Here is a 27956-nt window from a genome sequence, read left to right as displayed (position 1 = left end):
CAGACTTGGATTGCCCAGATCCTAGTCTGAAACTTTAACTACAGTAGCAAGCAGCCAGTCCTGCTTACTACTGTAGGTGGTTGCAAGTTGCTTGGTGGTTGCTCCTGGCTCTGGCCTTATAATTTATCTCTCAAAGGCCAAACAGTCCAGGAAAGGGCGCTGCCCTCTCCACCTCTCCCTCTGCTTCTTACTAACAGAAATTAAGATCTGATGGTTGGCAACTTAGCAATAGTGTTGTGGTTGCCTAGCAACCCCCATAGCAGCCAATTACAAGGTATTTGTTTCTTAAAGCCGTAAGGGCTGCTCCTATAATTTGGAGGATTGTGGCCAAGTTTATTTGTTTTTTAGCTTTTGGATTTTCCTGTTTGTAGGAAGATCTGTCTTTTATGGATTTGAAGAAAGATCTATCTTGTCTGGATTTATTACATTTTAGCACCTTTCTGTGTGTGGCATTCACACATAATACCACATTTATTTGCAGTATGTGTTTGGAACTTTTATATGATCCCTTTTTTGTTTGTTTTTATACTGTTTGTAGTGGTCATTCAAAGACCAACTGCAAACTTTCCCTAATAACTGCAGAATGGCAGCAACCACATATTACCATCAGTTATTTCTGGTTCTTTAAGTCTGAGAACTTATCGTATCTAAATCAGTATAGTATAAAAAGTAAGCTAAGTGGTGCCTTGTGAACATGATGCTTTTATTCAAAATAAAAGGTCAAGTATGTGGAAAGTGTGTGAATACTTGTGATGGAAAGCTGATTACAGCAATATTTAATTCCCATGATTTCCCTTCATATCCTATAACTCTGTGCACTCTTTAAAAAATGTCAGTATCAGCAAACAGGGCCTAAGCAGGAAGCAGTTGTTTATAACACTTCAGACCAGTGATTTATATCATTACAAGTCTTGAGTGCTTTAAGCCAATAAAGCGAATGGAATTTTGTAAGGCATTCTCTAGAATAAGTGGTGTTCCCTAGTCAGTTGGCATTCTCATCTGGCTTGACTCTGTTCATTTCTGGCTTGTTCATATTCCAGGAGGGCAATAACTTTTGCCTGCTTAGCAGGTTAAAAATGTGCATATAGACTCAAATTCTATTCAGAGAATATAGAAGAGTTTCTTACTTTTCAATAAGCTGTTGATATGTCCTCTTATCTTCTCCTTCTACTTGAGAGTCATCCTTTGGTATGCTTCCACTAGTTATGGACTAATATTCAGAAGAGAGGATACATATTTTTCTGCCTTTGGGGATCTTTATTTTACATAATTTTCTATCCCAACATAGGGCCCCAGTTTCGCTAACTTTAGTTATCATGCCAAGAAACCTTTATTCAATGTATCTTGAACCTGATAAGACATTCCGTCAAAACCAGGCCTGATTGTGAATTTGAATACCTTTCAAAATGAAAATATCAGCAAGGTTTTCCTAAGATTGTAGCCATTGCCCTTGCTTTGTTGAAAGATGACAAGGTTGAAAGACCATGCCAGGCAAGCCATTCCACCAAGTGAGTTTGTCCTATTCCAGACAGGAAGAGGCTACAGGACTAAGAGTGCAGTCCTAAGGCCACTGAAGTCAGTAGGCTAAGAAGGATATAACTCTCCTTAGGGTTACACTGTAAATTTGGTTTAGGTGTAGTCTGTTTGAAATAAAATAGCAGCAAAGTGGGGGGCGGGGTTCTAAAGGAATTAAATCACTTGTCTCACTGAACCCACAGTCTCTCTACTGAGGGCCAGGCTACAAGTGACAAATGACACAGGTTGGACACTTGTCAGCTTCCCTCAAGTTTTGATGGGAAATGTAGACGTCCTGGTTTTACAGCTTGGCTCTCCAACTGCTGTCCAATGAACTTTTCAACTGTCACTTGTCCAACATTCCACCAAGCTGCCTACATTTCCCAACAAAACTTGAGGGAAGTTGACAAGTGTCCAACCTGTGTCATTTGTCACTTGTAGCCTGGCCATCAGAGAGACATCCATACAAATCCTGATCAAATTGATTCGATTCTGTTTAAGGTTATTTCTAGGATTCCTAATTTAATGTGTTGAAAAGCTTGGAAATATAAGTACTTGTACAGAAACAAAACAGTGGAGAAAAAGACATTTTTCCTTTTTTTTTTGGTGAAAAACCAGAGTAATTTGCTGGTGAATATTGTATGTTATGATATGATTTTGCAGGTAAAATGATTATGCAAAAATAGTCTTTGAGATCTCACAAGAAAATATATCTGTAAAATTGGCACTATATGGATTATTCTATGCACAATAAATAAAGTGCTTAGTTTTTTTTATAGGAAATACATGGCTTGCTTGACTCAACACTTCTTCTGGGTAACAGATTTGAAAGTGGAGGTCCTCCCGCCTTTACATGAATGGAACCACATTATACATAAAGTTTCACATTATGTTTCTGATCAGAGTGCTGACATGATTGCTTGTGATATGAGCACAATGAGCAGTCAGTATGGCTCATACTGAGTACTTTTGTGGAATCTTCATGGAAAGTATATTCAGGCTTTTGTTCTTCAAAATGACCTCAGCTGCTGCCTAACTGGTACAAAGAGTTCTTGTACCTTAACAGGAAAATATACTTTAAAATAATATACTCTTACTAAAGACAGTTTTACTTATCTTATGAAAGGATGTAATTATGCATGTGGTATTTAAATAGAACCTAATAGTAAATGGCTGACAAATTTTTCCTAAACTCATAAATAAATGTGCGTAATTTTTTGTCTTAGGGACCTGGGGCAACTTTATTATGCAGTTGTGATATCTTAATTCTATTTTGTCCTTTCTAAGTTCAGCAGTATTGATATCTTCTAGGTCACGGAACGGTTTACCCAATGTTAAAGTTTCCTCTAAATATTCATGGCAGTAAGTGACTCCCAAGTGCCTGGTGAATGCCAAGGCTGCAGCCTGAAGTATGGTAGAAAAATCCAGATACGTAAAGTTCACTTGAATGCTGTATTTTAATTTTTCTGGTGTCTTTTATGAAAAGATTTGTTTGAATCTATCATGTTGACATATGGAATGGATTACTCTAGATGTTGGTGACAACTTTTTTTGGTAAAAAAAAGTCTGGACTTTTATATTTGTGTTCCAGACACAGCTGTAATTCTCCATTTTGTAATAGTTATATTCAGGGCTTTTTTCTGGGAAAAGAGGTGGTGGAACTCAGTGGGTTGCCCTCAGACAAAACGGTCACATGGCTGGTGGCCCCACCCCCTGATCTCCAGACAGACGGGAGTTTAGATTGCCCTCCGTGCTGTGGCGCAGAGGGCAATCTAAACTCCTCTCTGTCTGGAGATCAGGGGGTGGGGCCACCAGCCATGTGACCATTTTCAAGAGGTTCTGGAACTCCATTCCACCACGTTCCAGCTGAAAAAAAGCCCTGGTTATATTTCTGAGAAACTTTGTACCCCGTGAACTACTGTCCCCAAACTTACTCTTGCTGAATATTTCATAAGATCCAAAACCAGCCCTTGGCTTAGAAGAACCTGCTCTGACTGTCCTCTTCCACACAGTCTTAGGGAAGATACTTTACCAAAATAGAAAAAAGGTAATCTTTCTCTTCTTGAAATGTGTGGGTGAAGGAGTGCAGCTGCCTGTATGCTCCATCAAGCAGGCTTCCCAGCGCTGAGAAGTAGTCATGGAAAATATTAGGTAGCCAAGCTGTTAGTTCTCATCCCCAGTGTGTGATGCAAATGTCTCATGGCTAGGGGAATTGTGATGAGAGTTTTAGTCTTGCTAAACCACAAAACTCTCCATCCCTCATGGTGCTTGTGCAGGGAAACTCCCCAGGGAATTATGTGCTAAGCTTCATAAAAGACCCATTTTCTATAAACAAAGTGGACGATTAGAAGAGGTGTGCTTTAGATTACAGGGGGCACCTGTTGTCCTGCAAATTACTCTTCCTATGTCTTTTGGCTTCCTGGCTGAGTTTCAGTGTAAAGATCAAAATGTTTAAGTACATAAAAAATGGGATCATATCTGCTGGTTCTATTTATCTTCATGTATACATTGAGCATAATTTACAAAAGGGCATATATATACATTCAGGCTACACATGTTTAAGCTCTGCACTTACAACTGGGGAATCTGTGCTTCTAGGCTTTCTGCAACTTATGAACATCAACAGTATACTAGGAGTCGCCAATGTTGTTGAGCCTCTGAGCACTCTGGGAATGTTGAGAACAGGAAGTAGGCAACAGCACAAAATGGATGCCAGGGGTCTGAGGCCAATCACAAAACGTTGAGGGGTTGCAACCCAAATGTCTTCCTATGATAGCGGCGGCTGTTCCTGCAAATACATTGATCCCGATCTGACTCTCTGACAATCACTGATGCCTCATTGCTTCTTCTGAAGAACCCCCTGCTCCAGTGAAGGGAGGAAAGCCAGGAATGACTATTTGCTTTGGGGAAGAGATACTTTAGGGGAAAAGCAAATGGGTGCTAGGAAACCAACGGGTAGGTGTCATGGTGCCCATGGAGATCATTGCTGTACACCGAAGTAACCAGTAGGTTCATTGTTGTGATCACAGTGCAGTCCCACAAGGGTACTGCGCCTGCATAGGCCTGCTGCAGTAGAAGATTCTAGAGCTCTCAAGAGCACTTTTTGTTGCCCCTCCTTCCCCTGTGTGCTTGTTTTGCCACTTTTTCGGCTGCGTGACAGAGTAGAGAGTGCCCTACCCTCAGTTCTCTCTCTTTCTCTTTCTGCCACCTCCGACAGTGGATATCCTTATAGCTCTCTCCCTTTTTTTCTTCTCAGTAGAGTCTTATTTCTGTGTCAGAGAGATCCTATTTTTGACTTCTTTTCACCTGCAAGAACAAGTACATTGTATGTAAATGAGTTTCTGAGGAATAGAGACTTAAGAACAAATTTCCACCCATACCAGCCTTTGTCCCTCAGTGGAGCTTGTCTTTGGTCCTTGCTAAACTCATGTCTCCTCCCTTTGAGCCTTTAGTCGTGTGCGCTTTGCACCCCCTGTCCAGGAAGACAGCATTTTTAGTTAGTTGCCATCACCTCACCCCAAAGAATTTCAGAATTAAATGCTCTCAGGTGTGAGCCTCCTTACCTCAAAGTATTAGCTTGAATTTGTCCTTCATCCTTGCTTTATTTTTATGCTGAAAGTTGTTTCTAAATTCCATTTAGTGCAGGATATCTCCTTGCCCTCTTTCTTCCCCTCTCCTCAAGACAACGAAGAGCTTTACACTCTTTAAATGTCTGCAGAGCTATTTTATTTTATTTAGATAGGGCAAAGTGGTTTAGGAAGGAGCTCTCTTTGTGTCATACTCTGGTTCTAAGAAAAGGTTTAGGGTTTTTTCCCAGTCCATTTACAGGTGGTTAGTTTCTGCCATAAAACTCTACTCTAGGTTGGCTTAAGTAGACTGTTCCATTAAGATCTGAGCTCACTCCATGAGATTGCAAGCTACATCAGCTGCACTAAGAGCTGGCCTCTTCATTGATTCTATCCATTGAGCTGTAACCTGGTCGTCCGCTTCTACCTTAATCTCCCATTATGCTATCCATGTGGACTCTGCAAGAGAACCAGAAGTGGGTAAAGCTGTTCTCCAGAGTCTTTTCAATTAAGAACATCCCTCCCATCATCCAAGGGAATAAGTAAGCTCACTAATCACCTTTGTGGAACTGCACTGTGACCACAACAAGGAAAATGTGGTTGCACTTACCTGTAACTAATGTTCATCAAGTGGTCACCAGTGCATTCATGCAACCTTCCCTCCTGCCCTGCTGTGACCCCTTAACATTACAAAACTCTTCAGCAGCAGCAGCAGAGAGAACTGAGGGTAATGTGCTCCCTCCTCCTTCTCATGAACCCCAAAAGGCAAGGAAATGGTGTGCAGGAAGAGGGGGACCGAAAAGTACTCTTGAGAGCTCCGAAACCTTCTACCATGGCAGGCCTGCACAGACGCAGTTCCCTTGTGTGACTGTAGTGGTGGTCATAGATCCAGAGGAGTTAGCCGTGTTAGTCTGTAGCGGCAAAATCAAAAAGAGTCCAGTAGCACCTTTAAGATTAACCAATTTTATTGTAGCATAAGCTTTCGAGAATCACAGCATCATGCATCTGACGAAGAGAACTGTGATTCTCGAAAGCTTATGTTACAATAAAATTGGTTAGTCTTAAAGGTGCTACTGGACTCTTTTTGATTTTGTAGTGGTGGTGACAACTTGATGATCATCAGTAACAGGTAAGTGCAACCATTTTTTTTCGTCTTGAAATTTGAGCTTATTTCCGCTCAGTTCCCAATTATTGATTCAGATAACTTGTTTTCATGCATGTATAGATTATACAGGAGCAGCACAACTTTTTGCTTTTATTCCTGAACAGTTTTAATATTCTTCTATGTCTAAAAGCTATTCCAAGTATAATAAGAGCTTTTAAAATCCCCTCACACAGTTCTTTAGGCCAGAACCTGTATTTGGAATTCTGCAGCTCCTACAAGATTGTATGAGTATGCACCGACTCTCACATCATTATCACCAATAAAATGTTTAATTAAAGCAACAGCTTCTGCTTTTTGGAAATAATTCCTGTTGTCATAGTTCAAGGGCACATTGTCAATCAGTCATGCAGAGGTGTGTGGCTGTATAAAGTTATTAGTCTATCAATCAGTGGTTCAGGTACACACGTTAATTTCTCTGTGAAGTGCTCAATCAATAAAATTAACATGTTTAAGTGTTCCTGTGATTGGCCAGCATAAATTAAAACCTTAGCCAAGAAATTATATGTGGAGACATTAATTCCTCTTTTAAATGCAAAAGTAATTCAAAAATTCTATGAATATTTTTTGCTGTTTACTTTAAATATCACCCTCTGCAGATCTTGTTGGAGTCTTCCTTCTGACAATGAGGGCCCAGTCTTGCAACTTTTGTACCTGTTGCACAACAGAGGTGCCTACATTTGTTTTGGTAATAATGGAATTACTCTTCTGTTTCATTTTTCAGACTTACCCAGCAATGCTGAAATGTCTAATACAAGCTGAAAGCCAGCAACTTGTCATCAGTCTGAAGAGAAATGAGTAAGTAGTTCTATTTGTATTCCTTCCACTCTAGAGGTGCTAGTGAGCAGATTACAAAGTTAAAATTGATGGTTTGTGTAATGCATGGGGAGCTGTGGCCCAGTCGGTTATCTAGTATTTAGAAAAAATACTAGATAATCATATAATGCTGTATAATCATATTTCTAGAGGTTTTTTCCCTCTTTAAACCAAAGTATATAGTTCTGTGTATATAGTTCTGTGAAACTATATGTAGAATATGCACATTTCTTTAAATCCACTTCACTTTTTCCTTTTAGTAAATCCCATTCACAACATTAAGGACAATCTACTCATCCTCGACATCATAAATGATGGAACAGTAGGTTGCAGAGGGTATTGAGACCTGATGTGATATGTTGATGTTGTTGCATTGATTGGGAACGGTGACCCCCCCAATGCTATTATTAAGTGCAGGATGTCAATGCCAAGTTGCCCCCAAAGTCCAAAAAGTCATATTTAATTTCCAAAAAAGGGAGTTTACAATGAGGGGAACATGTTGAAAGAAGTTTAAAGGAAACTCAAGACCGTTAACTTCTAATTATCCTGTAGGGATTTATTTTAAAACCACACCAATTGAATGCATCCCCCAGGTTAGGAAAGGTACCACCAAATCTAAAAGGATGCCTGTGAGGTTAGTGACCCAAGCCAAGGATTCCATAAAAGGCAAAATGGCTTCTTTTTTAAAAATGGAAAGTTTATTCCAGCAAGGTGAACAGACGGGAACACTGGGTCTGGCAGTTAAAGTGAAAGTTAACAATTTGGCAAGCAAAAAAGAGAATCTGAGGAACAGATTGCTAACAATATCAAGAAAAAAGCATGTCTTTAAATATATCAGGAAAGGGAAACCAGCCAGGGAGGCAATTAGGCCATTAGATGACAAAAATATAAAAGGATTGCTAAACTGAGATGACAGCAAAACTGAATGACTTCTTTGCATCTGGGTTCACTGTGGAAAGTGTGGGGCATGTACCCGAGCCACTGTTTTCAGGAAGGAAGTCTGAAGAACTGATTCAAATCGAGGTGGCAAGAGCTGAAATTCTAGGTCCATAGGGTGATTTTTTTAAAAAAGTAATTCTCCAGGTTCAGATGGGATACACCTAAGAGTTCTTAAGGAAATCAATTGTGAAATTGTTGATGTAATAACATACGTAGTTTGTCCTTAAAATTAGTCTTTGTAAAAAGGGATTGGAGAAGAGCAAACTAGGATATTACCAGCCTCTTAGTCTAGTATCTGTCCCAGGCAAATTAGTAGAAAATGTAACCAAGGATAGAAATATTATGTTGGCAACTGATGGCATTTGATCCAAATCTGACCCACTGATGAGAAGTGGTTGGTTCTTCTAGTAAATGAAAGAGCATTTGTAGAGTGCTTGCTAGTAGCTAGAGGAGAGGAACTATGGTAGGCTATAGGAGACAAAAAAGTTTCCTTTAGTCTCCATCCCCTTCCCAAGAATGGCAGTGTATTTATCTTGGGCAGCGCATCTTTTCACCCACTATCCACAGGTAAACTGGGGTAGTATGTCAGCAAAGACAAAGACAGAGAGCCTTGGTAAGTGATACTGTTTGTTCCTAGGTTACCAAGCATAATTGTAAACCACAGTCTTATGCTGATACACCAGTCCAAGAGCTTCATTGTATGTGTTGCCTCTGTCCTGTTCTGGGATAATGCAGCTACTTTAGTGGGTTTCAATATTCTCAGTGACCTGGTACTTCTAAACAAATGATCTTTATCCCTTGAGTCAGAACCCTCAAAAGGGTTGCACTCTTTTATAAAAGATTGTACTGCTTGTACTCATACGTTGAGAACAAGGGTTGCATGTCTCTCTTTGCATGCATGCTGAGGGAGTGGTAGGACAGTCAGGCAAGAGATGAAGAGGATTCCTTTCTAGGATAGGCAGATTTGGGGGGACCCCCCCATGAAAGCAGTTCCATGCCTGCTCTAGCCTGCTCTAGTACAGCCTGGCTCTAGTACAGCCTGGCCCAGCCACTCCCCCGTACTCAATCTGTCATGTGCTCCTTGCATACTTATGGTGTGGGCTCCTATTGATACATGGATAGTGTTATCTATTATTGGCATCTGTGAGGCTGACTGACTTTATTGGCGTACCTTTTTAATGCTAAAAATGTTTCCCATAGGAAAACCATCACTTTAGAGATGCTGTGACTGTAAAATATCACAAAGGAGTTATACATGGTGTGGCAAACCCAATATGTGAGAACTGTAAACTCTGAATGGTTCACAACATTACATTTGTTTAGACATACCCCTAATATGATTTGCATACATACCTAAAATTTGAAATGAATGTAGCAAACCTATACATTCAAACATGAGTGTTATACAAGTAGACTCAAAATATACCTAATTAACTGCAGGTCCGTATGCTCTGTACAAGCCTGTTCAAAATATTGGGAATTGCAACAAATTGTTAAAGTAGTGAATTTATATGAACTCATAGAACGTGTGCTTTCCTCTTCTCTAATGGAGCATGACATAATGGCTTTTTGAAGAACACATTTGCACATAAGAAATGTAAATGGACTCTTGCAAAGATGTTGAAATAACTATTAAGTAAGTGTGCTTGAGATGAGAACAGAATATGAAGTATGGAAGTATGGACACCTTTGCAATTTCTCAGCAAATAAATTGAAACTAAAGCCCAGACATATGAGGGCTCTGTCTTGCTGCCTAGTGTTTCAGAGCAGTGTGCTCTCTCTTTGGGGAGCTGGGGAGAGGAAAATAATATAGTTTCTATGTTGGGTCATGAAAAGAAACTTAGATGAATTTATCAACTTAGCTGAAATAGCTGCTTTTAACATTAAAACACATATACTGAAAGCTTTAAAGGAGTCCGCATGAAGAGTTGTATCAGATCACAGTTCCGATATGTTAGCACACCCGGACGATTAGCAAAACTGTTACTGATTTTTAAAAAAACAAAAACTGCATTTCTAGATGGTAGTAAATGTTTTTCTCATTTCTCATTATATAGCACATGCATGTTGTCACTGCTTTTAAAGATGTAACCCTTGAAGCATTTCCCACATACGCTAACTTGTTCACCCATCTGTATGCACTTGGATATATGTGCAATGACAAAAGAAGAATTAAGCAGAATATATCTCATTTTCCAAGTGTAATATATTATCTAGGGAATTTAGGCTGCAATTACACTTTTCAGTTTTGAACCAGATTGTGATGGAACTAAATGAACACTCTAGAGTCTTGCAACGCTTTAAAAATGTGTTAGAAACACTTGCTGTGCAAACAGATTTTCAACATCAGCTCATCACCCCCCACCCCAGTTAAAAAACTCAGCAGTTAACTCAGACTAACTTTCTCTCTGCTTAACTGCATTACATGAAATAATGATTATGGTCTAGTATTTATCAAGCTATAGGAATTATACTAATAAATTTCATAATAGGAATTATTGGAAATAATTAGACAATATAATAATGTAATTTCTCTTGTTTTAAGTTGATTTTACCAAAAAAACTTGTGTTGTGTGCACACTCCTAGCTTTATTTCTGGAAAATATGTCTCAATATTGGAAATATTCTATATGCAAAGCAGAAAAGGTTTTGGTCATTTGTCACTCTTCATAATTGCTTTGTAACTGTTCAGTATACGTATACAGCACCAGCATAACAGATAAAAAGTTCTGTATATATTAGTAGATAGGTATAATGTATACTAAAGGTATATTAGTCTGATGCAGGATTTACTTCAAATTTTACTTCAAAGTAAATTGAAGGATTTACTTCAAATTTTTACACAGTACAACTAAATTACCTTTGATGATGATGATAGCTCACTTATATACAGCTCTTCTAGGCAGATTAGTGCCCCACCTAGAGTGGTGATAAAGTTAGCTGGGGAGCTGGGACTGAATGGAGTGGCTTACCCAAGACCACCTACTGAGCTCATGAAAGTTGAGTGTTGATTCACAGCTGAACCACTTAACCACTGTGCTACAGCAGCTCTGGGTTGGATCTTTTTTTCTGTTGGTACAAGGAGGAAGAGGAGGATAACCTTCCAATCCCTGAAAGATGACAGAGATTATGGGATTCACATGGACAAAAAACCCCACACAGGACAGGGCTGCTGTGAGGAGGAGCAATAAGTGAGATAGTTTTGCACCAGCTGAAAAGCTGGTAGGACCCAATCCAATGTTTCTATTTATTATGATCTGTAATCCTTTAGTAAGAGGGCATTTGCTAGTTTCTCCATTTTATCTAAGGATTAACTGGAGAATCTAAATCCCTAGAAGGCTTTACTTGATCTGTTCTTTAAGGAGTGGTGATTCCTTTTGTGTGTCTTATGAAGATAGAAAGATGAAAATTCCACTGAGGTCACTAGGGATTATTTCTCTCTCTCTCTCTCTCTCTCTCTCTCTCTCACACACACACACACACACACTTGCCTTTTCTTTCTGAATTTTTGTGGTTCTTTAAATATGTGTGGAGCAGCTGAAGAATTATCCCAGTCTATCTGATTATCTCTGATAATGCTTTTGCATATATTAACAGTATATTATCAGCCTTTTTAGTCTCCTTCACCTTTAACTAGTCAGGGGACCAAGCACTCTTACTTGCACAGCCCAAGGAAATAGGGGTTGGCTCTTTCCCTCTCTCCTTACTACTTTTTGTATGCATGGACTGAACAGAGATCAGACTGACCACATTAAGGTCGAATCCACATTCACCCATTACCCGCATGTTTATCGGATATCTTCCATTTGCCTCCAATCCACGATTTTGTCCTCTTCGTTCACATTCCTGCTTCCAATCCATCTTTCTCACGCATCCCTCCGGTCACACGGCCGCTCAAAAACCGCTTTTTTGGGCGGGACCTTTTTTCCCCGCCCATTTTTTTTTATTTTTTTGAGCGCACTTTTCCGTTATTTCGATCTTGCCTTATAAAGAAACATCATTGAAGATAATGATGCCTCTCTTCCCCCCACTGACAGCACTGATGGCTCTCTCCTGTTTCTTTTTTGGAAATTTGGAAGCATATGGGAAGCTTTCGTGGGCATTTCCTATGCAGGACAGTTCAGTGCCTGAATTTTACTGAAGTTTCACTTCCTTGGAGTGTCATTATTTCGATATTTCATAATATCGATATTACAGTAATATAAAATAAAAAAAATAAAAAACAGTTAAAAAGGAATTTTGCGAGTCCGTTCTGAGGGTGGATTCACCCCAAAATGGTTTTTCAAACTACCAGATTTGATTCAGAAACAGCATAATCAATAAATCCAATGCTATGAAGTCAAAAACAGTCTTTTGCAGACTACGGAGCACTTGCAAGTTGAATCAGCCAATAGGAACTCTCAGAACGGCCGGAGAGACTGGAAGGGGGGTGGTTTTTAAAAAAAAACGCGTAAATTGCGCATTGGCCCGTTCATGGCCACCGTGAAACTCCCGTTGAAAACCTGTGACCACATATTCGGGAGAAATGCGAATGAAATGCGTTTGTTTAATGAGGTAATGTGACCGGCACTCGGGATTGCGTGGGGAATGCGGGGAACATGCGACTTAGAATGAGTAATGTGGATTTGACCTAAAACTGAAAGGAAATTTATTAACAAGATAAAAAGTGTACTCCTCATATGCAAACAAGACTGAATAAGAAGAAAAGAAAAAGATGATAACACGCAAGCCTGTAAATCCTAACTTGCACTTAGATTACTGCAACGCACTCTGTGTGGGGCTGCCCTTGAAAAGTGTTTGAAAACTTCAGTTAGTGCTGAATGTTGCAGCCAGGTAGTTGACTGGAGTGGGTCATAGGACATAACACTTGGTTCTTGGCCCATCTCTACTGGCCTCTAATTTGTTTCTGGCCACAATTAAAGGTGCTGGTGTTGACCTTTAAAGCAAAAAGGTGGGAGATATATTTTGTTAAATAAAAATAAAATAAATATCTCTAACATTGGTAAGGATAGCCACTTCATGTATGTATGTATGTATGTATGTATGTATGTATGTATGTATGTATGTATGTATGTCATTTATAGTCCCAACCAACAAAAGGCACACTAAGGAGATATAACTGTACCAAAAAATATAATGTCTCCCTGCTATAATCAAAATCTTCCAACCTATACACACAGCATATGTAAACAATGTTTTAATATAAAGTGCTAACAGTGAACAAAGTGCAAAGTGCTCCCAGTCAATACAATCAATTCATTAAATACAACAATATATCCAGTCAATATATAAATACTCCAATCAGTCAATAAATAATCCAATCATTAAATAACATCCAGATTCCAAATTCCAATCAATAAATAACAACCAGATAATTCTATCATCAATGGCCAAAGGGCTCACAATAAATTAAACGTACATTCCATGCAGAATAACAAATAATTCACAAAGCTGTTCTTTATGTATGCGAGAATCAGTTCTCTGTTTTTTTATATATAGCATCTCCAGTGTCTGCAATACACTCTCTGCTCCGTTGTATACTGGTGAAAAGCCCAAAGTTCAAAGGTGTCGTCATGCCTTCTCCATCGGGAGCTGTATGTGGCTTGCCTGACAAATTGCTAGCCGTATTTGTTTCGCGGTGATAGGTTTCTCAGAGGCAACAATATCTGAATCAAATAGAGACAGTTCTGTTGATAGCAGCCCTATACATAATTTCATTTTAATTTTATCAAGCACCCAGTGCTATACTTACTTCTAATTAGAGAATGTCGCTTACACCGGAAGTACCTGGTCTTGTCTAGGCAGATACAATGTCTGTAATCAGTGGGCTCACTGTCTACTCATTATATACCAGTTCCTTTTAAAAGGGCCATATCCTATATGTTCATCAAGACCAAATCTCTTAAAGAAAACACGATAAATCAAGATCTGCATTCAATCCCATTGGTGCTAACGACCCTAAGTGAAGGATCCAAAAGGTCTCATGTTGGAGCAATTTTTTCATCAAGATCCTCCCTTCTTTGTAACGGACTACTCCCAATACTGTAAATCTTTTTTTTTTAATAAAATTTTATTGGTGAGTGGAAAAACAAAATCCCCCCCCCAAATTTAACACATACAATCCCATTTTTTCCCCTTACTCTGTCTCTCTGTCCTCCCCTCCTCTGCCCTTTTCCTCCCCCCTCCCTATTGACTTCCAACAGCTTTCCAACCCTTAACCCTTCTTATTACTTAAATCTATTTCATTTATATTTTCCTACCAACTTTGAATCATAATATCTCTTACTCTAAGCACATTCTTATTCTTTTACATAAACTTTATCAAACATACTACCAATATAGTATATCTCATATCAATATAACATAACAATATAGTATAATATATAGCAGAGATCGCATTATCTCTTACTTTAAACTTATTCTATTTCTTTTCTTTTAGGCATATACTCCATCAAATACACTATCAATATAGTATATATTATAGTAATATATTATATATATATTGTATGCTATGCCACAAATGTAGCACAGCACACAACACCATATAGCATAACCACATAATATGTTTTAATGTAAAGTCTGATCCACTAACCCGTTATTTTATGTTATATATCATATATAGTATACCTCATTGAGATATCTATTTACCCCTTCTCATTATCTCATATATTCAATGCAAAATTCCCTTAAATATTATATTAGCTTAGATTATAATTTCATTCCCCCTAAATGGTAAGATCCCTTCTCTCTTCTCATTGCAACATTGTTCTTTAAAAATTTTCAAACTGCCACAGTTCTCCTTTTACATCCCACTTTTTTTCCAAAAATTGTTTCAATTTCCCCCAATCAACAATATATTGTCCTAGGTCAAGATCTTTAAGTTTCCTTGTCATTTTGTCCATTTCTGCCATGTACAGCAATTTGTAAATCCAGTCTTCTACAGTTGGTATTTCTTGCGTCTTCCATTTCTGCGCATACAAAAATCTAGCCGCTGCTGTCATATAAAATAACAATGTTCTATGCTGCATTGGAACTTCCTCCATTCCCAAGTTCAGTAGCAACAATTCTGGGTTCTTGTTTATTTGTATTTGTAAAATCTCATTTATTGCTTCAATTATTTCTCCCCAGTACTGTTTAGCTACTTCACATGTCCACCACATATGATAAAATGATCCTTCATGCTTTTTACATTTCCAGCATTTGTCTGACATATTAGTATTTCCTAGCGCAATTTTCTTTGGTGTTAAATACCATCTGTAAATCATTTTGTACACATTCTCTTTAATGTTCGTACAAGTTGAAATCTTCACTGTATTTTTCCATAGGTACTCCTATGCCTCCATTGTTATTTCTTTATGAAAGTTTATTGCCCACTTCACCATCTGGACTTTTACTGTTTCGTCCACCATAAACCATTTTAAAAGTAATTTGTAAATCTTGGATATTTCTTTCTTGCCTTCTTGTAGTATCACTTCCTCTAACTCCGAGTTTTCCAATCTTATTCCTCCTCTCTGGCAGTCCGCATTATAAAGATCTCTGATCTGTCTGTACTGGAACCATCCATAGCAAGGAGACAATTCTTCTTCTGTCTTTATTCTCAGCTTTGAATGTTGTATTTGTGTAATCTCCTTGTAAGTTAGACATTGCTGTTCGTTATCGACAGTTCTCGGATCTATTACTTCATACGGAACCACCCATGAAGGAATTCCATCCTCCATATACAACTTGTATTTCTTCCAGACCGTGAAGAGGCTTCTCATAATATAGTGATGCAAAAACATAGAGTCCGCTTTTACTTTGTCATACCACATGTATGCATGCCATCCAAATATTTTTTTATGTCCCTCCAGGGCCAGCAACTTACGGTTTTTTAACGTTATCCAGTCTTTCAACCATACAAGACATACTGCCTCATGATACAGTCTTATGTTGGGCAGTTGCAAGCCACCTCTTTCCTTCGCATCTTGTAAAACCTTCATTTTCACTCGTGGTTTCTTGCCTGCCCACACAAAATATGAGATTTTCCTTTGCCATTTATCAAATTGTTTGGAGTCTCGGATAATTGGTATAGTTTGCAACAAGAACATCAAACGTGGTAAGACGTTCATTTTTACTGCTGCAATTCTTCCCAGCCATGATAAATTCAGTTTGTTCCATTTTATTAAGTCTCTCTCTATTTGTATCCACAGTTTCTCATAATTATTTTTGAACAAATCTATATTTTTCACAGTCAGTTCAATGCCAAGATATTTTACTTTATTAGTCACCTCACAGTCTGTTATCTCCGTTAGCTCTTGCTGCTTCTGTTTAGTCATATTCTTACATAAAATTTTTGACTTCTTTTTGTTCACGTAAAATCCAGCCAAATCTCCAAACTCTTTTATTTTCTCTATTACCTTTGGCATATTTTCAATTGGATCCTCTACTATTAACATTATGTCATCCGCAAAAGCTCTGACCTTGTAAGAAAATTCTTTTATTTTCATACCTCGGATTGTGTCATCCACGTATTTGAATCATCAATATTTCCAAAATCAAAATAAACAACAATGGAGACAGCGGGCATCCCTGTCTAGTTCCTTTGCTGATTTTTAATTTTTTTGTCAAATCCTCATTCACTATGATTGCTGCACTCTGGTCTCTATAAATTTCCTTGACAGCTTGTATGAACTTTTCTCCCATTTGCAGCTTTTCCATGGTAGCAAACATAAAATCCCAGTTCAGATTGTCAAATGCTTTTTCCGCGTCTACGAAGAAAAAACCAACCTCACTGTCACAGTGCTTGTCATAGTATTCAATAGCGTTTATTACTGTCCTCAAATTGTCTTTAATTTGTCTGTTAGGTAAAAATACCGCCTGTTCTTCAGCAATGAATTCCGATATCCATCCTTTCAACCTCTCTGCCAACACCTTTGCAAATATTCTATAGTCATTATTCAACAACGAAATTGGTCTGTAATTTTTAACATTGGTCAAGTCCTGACCTTCCTTCGGTATCAGCGATATATTGGCTTCGTTCCATGAGTCAGGAATCCTTTGATCTTGCATCGCTCCATTCATTGCCTCTTTCAGGAATGGCGCCAGTTCATTAGCCATCACTTTATAAAACTTTGCCGTTAGTCCATCTGGTCCTGGTGCCTTTCCTATCTTCGTTGATTGTATAGCTTCTTTTATTTCTTCTTCCGTCACTTCCTTATTTAATTTCTCTCTCCATTTTTCAGGAATTGTCGGAATTTTCATCTTCTCTAGGTATTCCGCTATTAAATCTTTACTCACTTCTTTTTTTTGGTACAATTTTGCATAAAACTTAAAAAAGGCTCTACTAATAGCCGCTTGGTCCATAAGCACCTTATCATCTTCTAGAATTTTACTTATGATTTTCTTCTCCTTCCTTTTTTTTAGTTGCCACGCCAAATATTTCCCAGGTTTATTTGCACCTTCAAACGACCTCTGATTCATCCTCTTTAAATTCCACTCTAATTCTTTATTGTCCATTGCTGTCAATTGTTCCTGCAGAATTTTAATATCCTGATATGTCTTCCCCCCCCCCCGTCTTTTCTTAAGTTGTATCTCTTTGGCTTTTATTTTATCCAAAATTTCAGATCTCTTTTCCTCCTTTTTCCTCCTAGTTCTTGCATTCAGGTCTATTAGCATGCCTCTTATCACCGCTTTATATGTGTCCCATACTTTATTGGTCGGCACTTCTTTGTTCAGGTTATATTGTATGAAAAATTTGGTTTCCCTTCGCAGCAACGCAATATTTTCTTCTATTTGTAACAAGTCCTCATTTATTCTCCATCCTTTTCTTTTATTATTTTTCCCAAATCTCCACATAATTGGGTTATGATCTGAGCCTACCTTTGGCATTATCTCCACCTCTCTAGTCCATAATGTCAGTTCTTTAGAGGCCCAGATCATATCTATTCTTGATAATGTAAAATGTCTTGCAGAGTAAAATGTATATTGTCTATTTTAGGGTATTGTCTCCTCCACACATCTTCTAAACTTTCTTGTTCCTTAAGCATAAAAAACGCCTTTGGTAATAGTCCTCTTTTTTTGTGAGCAGCTTTAGACTGCTTGTCCTCATCCAGGTTTGTAACTCCATTGAAGTCACCCGCCAAGATTATGTGATCATAGGTCAATTCATCTAGTTGTTTCTCTAAGTCCTTAAAAAATTTTTCTTTTGCACCGTTAGGTGCATAGATCCCGATCATCAATATTTTCTTAGAATTCCAAATAATTTCCACTGCTAAATATCTGGCTTCTGCATCTCCAATACTGTAAATCTTATATCCTGCTCCTTATGCTGTAATTGCTGAAAATGAGCCATAAATGGAGCTTCCATTGCCCCTCTCCTAACAATACAAAATTGAAGAATTGCTGAAACAGAACATAATCAATGCTAGGACTGACATAGATAACATGAAGCACAGATAGTATATAGGACGGAGTACATATTCAAAGCAACAAATAATATACAAGGCAACATAGTGGTGAAGTTGCAAGCATTTAGAAAACATCCATTACTTCAATATATGCTCAAGATGGAGTCCAGGTATAACAAATGGCTTGTAGTAAAATAGCTAAGAAAGCTTCTTTCCAGTGTCCAGTGATTTTACAATTTCTTGTCCCTCACCCCTAGATGTTCCTTTCCTGTCCCAGTGGATTTCTGGCCTTATTTTAGTCTCATGGGGAACAGTCTCTGCTGGGGCCTGTTTGTTTGTTAGAATTGTAGACTGCATGAGCTCCCATGTATGGAAAACACTTGCTCCCATACTTACGTATTTTTGTTAATAAATTCATGTTGTTTTGAACACATTCATCTCTGCTGTGTAAAACTAAAAGCAGGCACCTGAGTGAGTACTAGAGATGGGCACGAACCGAAATATGAACCAAAATTAAGCACGAACCAGGCCGGTTCGTGGTTTGTGAACCACGGTTCATCAGATCCCATTTCTGATGAACCACCACAAACTTTTAGGCTGGTTCATTTGGTTCGTTTTTGGTTCATCATTGCAGACAGCCTGGTGCCAGTCAATCAGTTTCCTAGGCAACAGGGGATGGACTTCCTGCAGACCTTCTGCTGGCCCGGAAGTGACCTTCTGCTGACCTGGAAGTGATGATTTTCTGACCCAGATGTGATGTTTTCACGAACCAAATGAACCGGTTCGTGAACCAGGGGCAGGTTCATGAAAGTTCGTGGTTCGTGAAATTTGACGAACCACAGACCGCATGGTTCAGTTTTTTTCTGGTTCGTGCTCATCTCTAGTGAGTACCATATTTCTGCAAAAGGAATCATTATGAATAAGACCAATGTTGTAGTCAGTTTTTGCTATGTATATTTATGATATGTTTGCAATTGTGTGGTAGAGTTAGGGTTGCCAGGTCCCCCCTGACAATTAGTGGGTGGAGGGTGTGTGTGTTGGTGCCACTAACTTACTGATTGTGCATGTTCCGTGGCACTGTGCAATGACATCACTTCAGATGCAACCTGGAAGCAATGGAAGCCCTAAAACTTGGCCCAAAATATATTATTTTGGACTGAATGAGAATCTGTCCTAATGCTATGCCATCACTTTCAGGTAGCTCTGGAAGTGATGTCCTCAGCTGGGGACACATATTTGCACCCATTTTACCAGCCTTCTTCCTGGCCTTCCTCCTTTTGACAATAAGCTGGCAATAAGTGAGCAGAGGAGCAAATTGCTGGGAGTTTGCCTGCAATAAGCAGACACCTGGCAACCCTAAGGGTAGTATATATATATATGATTCTAGCTGAAGAAAAATCAAAACCATTCTATTAGTTTTGATTTATATTTTTACTTACATAAAACAGTCTCTCCTTGTTTTTCAACCATGTTTTTTAGACAGCTCTCACATTTATGTACAGTACTGTACAATCCTCAAGGGAAGCTTTTGGGGATGTTATACATGTTCTATATAAGGCAATAGCCAAAGGAGGCAGTTGGAAGAATCCTGGGATTGCTTCCTAGGTATAGTCTTTGAGCTAGCCCAAAGACATGTCATACTTAGGGAAGCTCTGGATTTGTCTGTATTTAGTACTTAGGGATTAGTACTTAGGGAGGATTTACCACATAAGTGCCATGGTCATCGGAGCTTCTCATTTAACTGGGCCACAGGAGAGCCATCCTTATTTTATATCTTGCGTAACTTCTCCCAATGCACAGCCATTTGGGCTAGTTCACGAACTGCACAGTTCCATTCTCTAGAACACGATATCAGTCTTGCCCATTTACAGCTAACTCAGGAACTTATTGTCTTCAGCTCTACGCATTCAGCCTCACTTGGAAAAAAGCCTACTCACATTTGCTTATAAACTGTTACAAAAAAATACTATTATGTTGAAGATACTAGCTTTGATATAAAAATCATGTGAACTGTAATGTGCCAGCAGCATACAGAAGTGGTAGTCCTACTAACACTATTATAATTGTGGCTAGCATGGCAAATTTAAGATACAGAGAGCCCTTCTCTTCCATTATGATCAAGTAAGACCAACGTCATGTGAATGGAGATGGGGGCGGGGGGGGAAACACCTCTTCCCGGAAAATTCACCAGGCATATCATTCATTGTTGATTTTAATGAATTGTTACATTCAACATGGCTATAAAGCAATATTGAAATATATTTGGAAAATGGGATATCGATATTTTTAACTCAGTAAGTACAAATCTGCTAAATCTTGTCTTGTTAACTGGGTACTATATTGTGTTGATGAGCTTATCTGCTTTCCATTTGGGAGATAGGAAATGCTAAAGACTATTATGTTGATCTTCCTTCTATGTATAACATTTCCTCTAACCAAGATAATTGGCTTCTTCCTGTTGCTTTCTTAGGCTAAATTTATCCTTTTTGAGGACAGGGAGCCACCACACTGAGAAGTATAATGGATTTGTAGCAAAACCACAAATCATATACACTTATCCCTATGATTAGGATGAAAGAGAATATTAGGTAATTAAGATATGATTTTGTCTGCTAATCTGACTAGATGCAATTTTGTGTTTGCAATTTAGAATACTACCTGAAGTATTGGCTTACAGAAAATATCTAAAACAAATAGTGGGTTGCAGCATGATGCTGTACCAGCTAATTAAATAGAGAAAATTTATTAGAGAAGATGATATACTGTCTTAAGCAATTAACATATTAAAGACATTTTAACATTAAATTACTGTTCCGTATGTATAATTGAAATGGCAGAATGTCAGGTATTTCAGTTAACTTTATTCTGCTGTCTCTTTAAGAAGAAAGTAAGAGGAAAGATGGCTAAATGGAGCAGGCTCCTTGGGTCTTTCAGCTTATTTGGATGCAATGCTGAATGCAGTACCTGAATGCAAACCTACAACAAATATAACTGCTTAACGGCTATAAAACAAATGTATAGTGCACAAATACATTAATTGCAGTGTTTCTTTCTATACAGAGGAGCAATTTTGATTTTGGACTGACACAGTTTAAAATATGGGGAACTAAGTAGAGTGGGGTGCAATAGATAACATCACTAATTCTCTGGGCAATGATTTTTGAGCTTGTAAGCAATTGCTGGTGTCTTTTTTTAATATTCACATTTGTAATAGTTGCTCAGTAATATCTCCATGGTCCATGAGAGTTCAGAATAGTCACTCATAATGGCATGGGCTTGTGGATAAATTTTTTCCAGTGTGTAAAATATAATTGCTATTCACTGAAAACTCAGGAAGCTGTTACAAATTACAGAAAAGAAACAAAGCGTCTGTTAAGTTGCAGTTTAGGGCATTGGCACCCACAGATACTGATAAGGTACTACTGACATCCTGAGGAAGACTACAGTCCTTCAGAAATCTCCCAGAGAATAACATCTTGTGTAACAACATCCCTCATACAAACTGACTGCAAGCTATCATGAATATTATCCTTGATAGTACTGCAGCACACCTTGCTGTAAGAATGCCAGCCCTTGGCTGGCAAATCCCAGAATACTGAGAGGAGCAGAAACTTCTTGAAACTCACTTATTGTTTTGAAACGGGAATTGGCATGACACTCTGGGAATTTCAAAAATCTTTTTGGTAAAAACATAAGAGTTTTTTAAAAATTCCTAGAATGCCATGAAGTCACTTCTTGTTCTGAAACATGAGACTTTCCCATGCTTTTTCTCCTCTCATTTTCCTCCTGCTGCTCCAGTGAGCTAGGGTGGGGGACAAGGTGCATCACCAGGATGTCCCCTGCCATTACCAGGTAAGTCACAACTCTCCCTTACTATCAAGTTGTTGTACTCATCACCTTGTACCTTCAGATTAATGGCAGAGTCATGAATACCCTCATGGCCTCACAGTATGCAAATATATTCATTGCCAACTTAGAGCCGAAGTTTCTCACCTTTTAAACCACTAACACCTTTCTTATATTTGTGATTTATCAATAATGTTTTCATCATATGAACACACAGCAAGAATTATCTTGAGAAATTCTACCAGGACTTCAACAGTTTTACCCCATCATCAACCTGACCAGTCCATGCCAATGGGTCCATTTTCTGGACACTACTGTAAAACTTGTGATGGATGTATAAGCACCACCTTTTACTGAAAACTCACAAACTGCTCTCTCTCTCTCTCTCTCTCTCTCTCTCTCTCTCTCTCTCTCTGTGTGTGTGTGTGTGTGTGTGTGTGTGTGTATACACACACACACACACGGTTCCAGCTACCACTGTGAATGCACCGCACAATCCATTGTCCACCTTGAAAAATTACCTTACAAGTGCATTTACTTCAGTTCCCTGGACAGTAACTAACACCTAAAGGATTTGCAGCAGGCATTCTTGGGATTATAATACTTACCACTAAAGTAAAGAAACCAACAGATAAAATCCAGACTCATACCCAGAAATAACCTACAGGCCCTAAAGAGATAATAGATCATCCAACCTGTTTTCACCAACAGCTCCCAGCTCAAAACAACTTATGTTTAGTCTTTGAGGTGCCACAAGGCACCTGGAAATTTTGAGAATTTGGGGGAACCATACGTGGCCTTTGGGGGGAAAGGACTAAATAAGACATGACTGAGGCTGAACAATCTCTTTAAATGTAACTCTCCCCAATCACATACCAAGTGAGTTGGATCGAGGGATGCTATTGAGAAATTCAATAATAGGTATGGGAATGTTGACACATCACAAGATTTGTTTGTGTTACTCTTTAAATTGGCTCCTACACTCTGCTTTATACAGACCTAGGGCTGCCAACTTCCAAGTGGTGGCTGGAGATCTAGAATTATAAGTGATCTCCAGATCACAGAGAGAGTTCCTCTGGAAAAAATGGCTGCTTTGGAGAGTGGACTTTCCCCTCCCCAAACCCCACCCTCTCTAGGCTCCACCTCCCAAATCTCTAGGAATTTCCCAACCTGGAGCTGGCAATCCTACAAGTCAGAGGTCTGTTTCAACTGCATCAAGTCAAGTTTGGCCCTATATTGTACTGAGGATAGGATATATGGTTGGCAGCACTCCTGTGGATTTGGAGAAACTTTCCTTCCTATTATTCTTTCACAGCTTGCTTATAACTATAAAGTGTATTGCATACCCAGTTTAGCTTTCAAACCATCCAATCACATCCCTCTAGCTACAGAAAGTTTAATGTCTGCAGAAATCTTAGGTTTCCATTTAATATCTCAAGTTGTGACACAGCTTAGAAATTAAGTGGATTTTCTCAGTCTACTTTTCCATGAAGTTGACAGGTCCCTCATAGTAACGCTAAAACAGCAAAAAGAATTCTAAACACATTTTCAAAGCTGGGGCTGAACCTTAATTAATTATCTGCTGAGTATTTTCAACATAGTCCCAGGGGTCTAATTTTGTTGATCTGCATACCTCACAGATGTTGAAGTCTCAAGAAACAGAATCTGAGTGAGTTCAACAGCATGGACCCCAGAGCCCCTGTCTACAACTACTATTTGGTGGCTTTTACCTGATATTGTTACTGAAGTAAATATTGGTCAGTTCAAACCACTGGTACAACAGCGTTAGTTGTCTTCTTCCAATGGAACAAGTAACCTGGCATCTGCTCCAATCATGATATGTTGAAGAGATGCTAATGAATAATCTTGGAGAATAAAGCATAAAATGAGATTTAGAATTAATCATTTTATGAAAGCCAAGACATTAGTAGAGTTTAAACATAGCACAAAGCCATGGTTTATTTTAACAATTGTTAGTATGAAAAAGCAGAATTCAACATGCAGATGATAATTGAAATCCTCGTTTGCTCATCAAATACTACTTTTTGTAGCCTGGAAGGGTGTCACAACAGAACAGGCTAGGATTAGATGAACGTTAATCCAGGAAGTCTGCAATCAAATATTTATTTATTTACTTAAAAGTTAAAACATTTATGTTCTGCCTTTCTACCCAACATAGCATCCCCAAGGCGATGGACAATCAAATCATTCAGACAAGCTATTAAAATACATATTTGAAAAACAATTCAAACCAACAATTAAATAAAACTCATTAACAGAAAGGAGGGTCAGTGAGTCCTGATAGACTACAGCAAAACCTTCTCTCTGCCCACCAAGCTTCATATAATTCCAAAGCTAAGAGCAAGATTCAAATCCAGTAACATCTTAAAGACCAACTAGATTTCAAGTGTATGAGCTTTCGAAAGTCAGAGTTCCCTTTGTCAGATACGAGAAGTAGAAAAAGGAAAGAGTCTAGGGCATTTGGATAGCAAGATATAGAGCTGAGTATCATCTGCATATTGATGGTATCCAGTTCCATAGCTATGGGTAAGTTCTCCTAAAGGCTTTACATAAGAGGTTGAGTAGCATGGGGGATAAGATTGCGCCCTGTAGGACTTGGCAAGATAATTCCCATTCTGCAGATAGTTGAATCCCAACAGCTCCCCTTTGAGTCCCTTCCATCAGAAATGATTTAAACCAGTCTAAGGCACATCCCTTGATACCCACGTCTGCCTCCAGGCACCTCGACAAGATGGCATGTGTGGCAGAATGGGCGCTGGCTCTCAGTCCGGGCAACTGAGCCACCATCAATGGCCTGCTAGCCCCGGTATCCGCCTCCCACTGTCCCTGGTGGGCATGGCTCACACTCCCCGTCGCTGCCACCACTCACTGATTTGTACACTGCCTGACTGAGGGGCAGTGAGACCCCTCTGGCTGAATTTCCTTACTGGGAAATGAATTGCCCAATCTTTGGTTGGGCCCTGGAGAATTGGCCCTGGAGAATTGGCAACCCACCAAGGTCTAGCCTTATCAGTTTCTCCCGGGCTCCCTCCCTTCTTGTAGCATGCCAAATGGGGGAGGTTATGTAGTCAGAGCACCACAAGGTCCTTTATATTTAAAAAAATGTAATTTGATAACTATATACAGAGCACTATATACAAAGCAGGTAAAGGCACAACACATAGGGGTAGACCCCCTTTTTCAGAACTCATAGGGCAGAAAATTAAACTGAAGAGAACCGCCGTCTGCTTTCCCTACCACACTGTTCCCGACTCTACCTTAAGGGGTGGTGGTCTCAGGGAAGGTTCCCCCTTTATTTCCTCTCTGCTGCCTCCCAGGCCCTCCACATTTAGGGCCTAGGCACCCGGGTTTCACCCAGCAGCAGGAGCCTCTCCTTCTTCAACCAAGAAGGCAACTAACTGTCCCTCAGGATCGGCTGGGTATTTTTATTCAGGCTGCTCCGCCCCTTATTTTTCCTGCACTTTCTTGCCCCGGGGCAGCTGGGAGCTGTAGTCCAGGAAGAAGGGCGTCCCATACCAAGACTCCTGCAGGCCCCTCCCTGGTCCTACAGCCCATTAAATCTCATGGGGAAGATTTTTTTTTCTCTTAAGACAGATTAACTGCTAGCAGCACCCATTTCACCCTTGGCAACCATTTCGTTACAGCATGATCTACTGTATCAAAGGCAGCATATAGGTCCAGGAGGAGTAACAAGTAAGCATGGCCTTACATGCAGGTGGTGGTCATCAGCTAGAGCCACCAGGGCCATTTCTGTCCCATAGCCTGGCCTAAAACCAGACTGAAAAGGGTCCAAGTCATGAGAGTTGTCCAAGAAGGCCTGGAGTTGATCAGCTACTGCTCTTCAGTCTCAACCACTTTGCCCAAAAAGGGCAGATTTGAGACTTGTATTCAGATAATCAAGCTTGTCATAACTAGTTTGATCAAATCATGTAGTGTCTGAAATAAGAAATTCTCTTAATTCTTTTTTTAACCCAATTTCTCCCTGAACTTCAATCTTTTCCTCTTTTCATGAATGTGGAGTCTGTTTCTAATTTATTCTGTTTTGATCAAAGACAAATTTGAAGAAAGGAACATTTCAGAATCACTCTGTAGATGCTCAGAGGCTGGAAAAATCTTCCCAAACTTTCCTATCCTCCTGCTAGAGCACCTCCCACCACCCACCCCATGATGTGTAAAAATAAACAATGGCAAGTTCTGAAGTTACAAAATGGCAACTTGATTTCTTGTCAAAGACCAATGAAAGAGAAATCCTCCTTTTAAGAGGCTGAAAAGAGAATAAGAGGAATCAATGGCTATAGCTAAAAACATGAATTTTGGGAAAAGAAATCCCCCTTCCCATAGCAACACTAGTCTGAAATGAAGTTACACATGGAGACTAAAGAGATATGGTGGGCTTTAAACTAGGTTGTTTTCTTCTTCATTTACAATCAGAGATGCAAACACTTTCTCAGGATATTTAGATAATCTATTTCTTCTTTCATTCTCATATTTTAACATGAAAATTAACAACTGCAAGTGGATTTCAGTCCTCCATAACAAAACAAATGCGATGCATACTCCAGAACATAGCTTTGGATAAAATATTACATACATCCCCAGAAAAAAAGAGATTGCTCATGCTTGTTATGTTTTAATACTATGGCAAATAAACAGGTTATCAGCATTGTAACTGCAGTCTGGCTAATTTTAAGCAGATGTTTTTCTTTCTTTAATCACAACATCAATTATTTCCTGGACAGCACTGATTAGCTGATGTGTACATAAAGAATACAAACAGCTAATGACCTCTCTTATGTGGGTAGAACTGGCTAAAAAAGAACAGCAAGTGTCTGATGAGCCAATAAAATTGGGATAACTGGAATGAATCTTCATCATGAGTCATTAGAAAAGATGACACTTTGGCTGCAGGATGAAAAGTCTTGATGTAGGCCAGTTGTAAAAGCACAACCTAGTGTTTAATAAATGGATCGTGGTGACTCATAAATTTAGTATATACATTTCTTAACATGCAGTAAATGTCAAGCTTACTGAGACATTTCCTGTGTTGGATGTGCCCCTTTTCCTCAGCTTGAGGCTCACTTTGAAGAGAGTCTTTAAAAATCATTGGCAGCACATATTGGTGCAACACCACAACTGAATAGCTATCAAAAGATGAAATAAAAATGTGTTCCAAATACTCCATTGTACTGGGAAATGGTGTCTGTTTTTACTCCGGATAGTAGTATGCTGTGAGTTTCAGGCTGCAATCCTGTGCACATTTACTGGGAAGTGTATGACCCATTGAATTCAGTGAGGTTTATTTCTTCATAAAAGTGTGTAAAGATTGTAGTGCCTGTGGTTCATTACCTTTTATGTTATAAATTGATCAACATTTTACGAGGATTCCGACTGCTTAGTCTTTTCCAGGTAACATTCTAGGGGGCATGTATGTACATGCGCAGGGGAACAGTGAGGCTATACCAACAAACTCTGATCTTTGCTTATGTCTGTTCATTAGAAGATTTACACAGGACCTATGCACTTACAAATGTTCATGTTTCATTTCTTCCATGAGTTTGGGGAGAGGGGGACTTTCTTCAACAATCACAGGGTGATTGCGGTGGGGATAATATAACATACTTTGTAAACCGCTCTGCATAGGTGTTAAGTTGTCCTGAAGGATGGTATATAAATCCGTTGTTGTTGTTGTTATCTGTACACAAGAGG

The 27956-nt window shown here is 39.0% G+C and overlaps 1 protein-coding gene across 1 annotated transcript in view; it reads left to right on the top strand.

The window, feature by feature from the left end:
• ADAM12 (ADAM metallopeptidase domain 12) overlaps positions 1–27956 on the top strand; it is a 391488-nt gene that overhangs the window by 96462 nt on the left and 267070 nt on the right. The window contains exon 3 of the mRNA XM_054982517.1: positions 6968–7041. Coding sequence (XP_054838492.1) covers positions 6968–7041 — 74 coding nt within the window. The remainder of the gene's footprint in view (positions 1–6967; positions 7042–27956) is intronic.

This window comes from Eublepharis macularius, chromosome 6 (genome assembly GCF_028583425.1).
Source record: "Eublepharis macularius isolate TG4126 chromosome 6, MPM_Emac_v1.0, whole genome shotgun sequence".
NCBI classification, from domain to species: Eukaryota; Metazoa; Chordata; class Lepidosauria; order Squamata; family Eublepharidae; genus Eublepharis; species Eublepharis macularius.
Note: the sequence above shows the minus strand (reverse complement) of the source record. Positions and strands in the feature narration are given on the sequence as shown.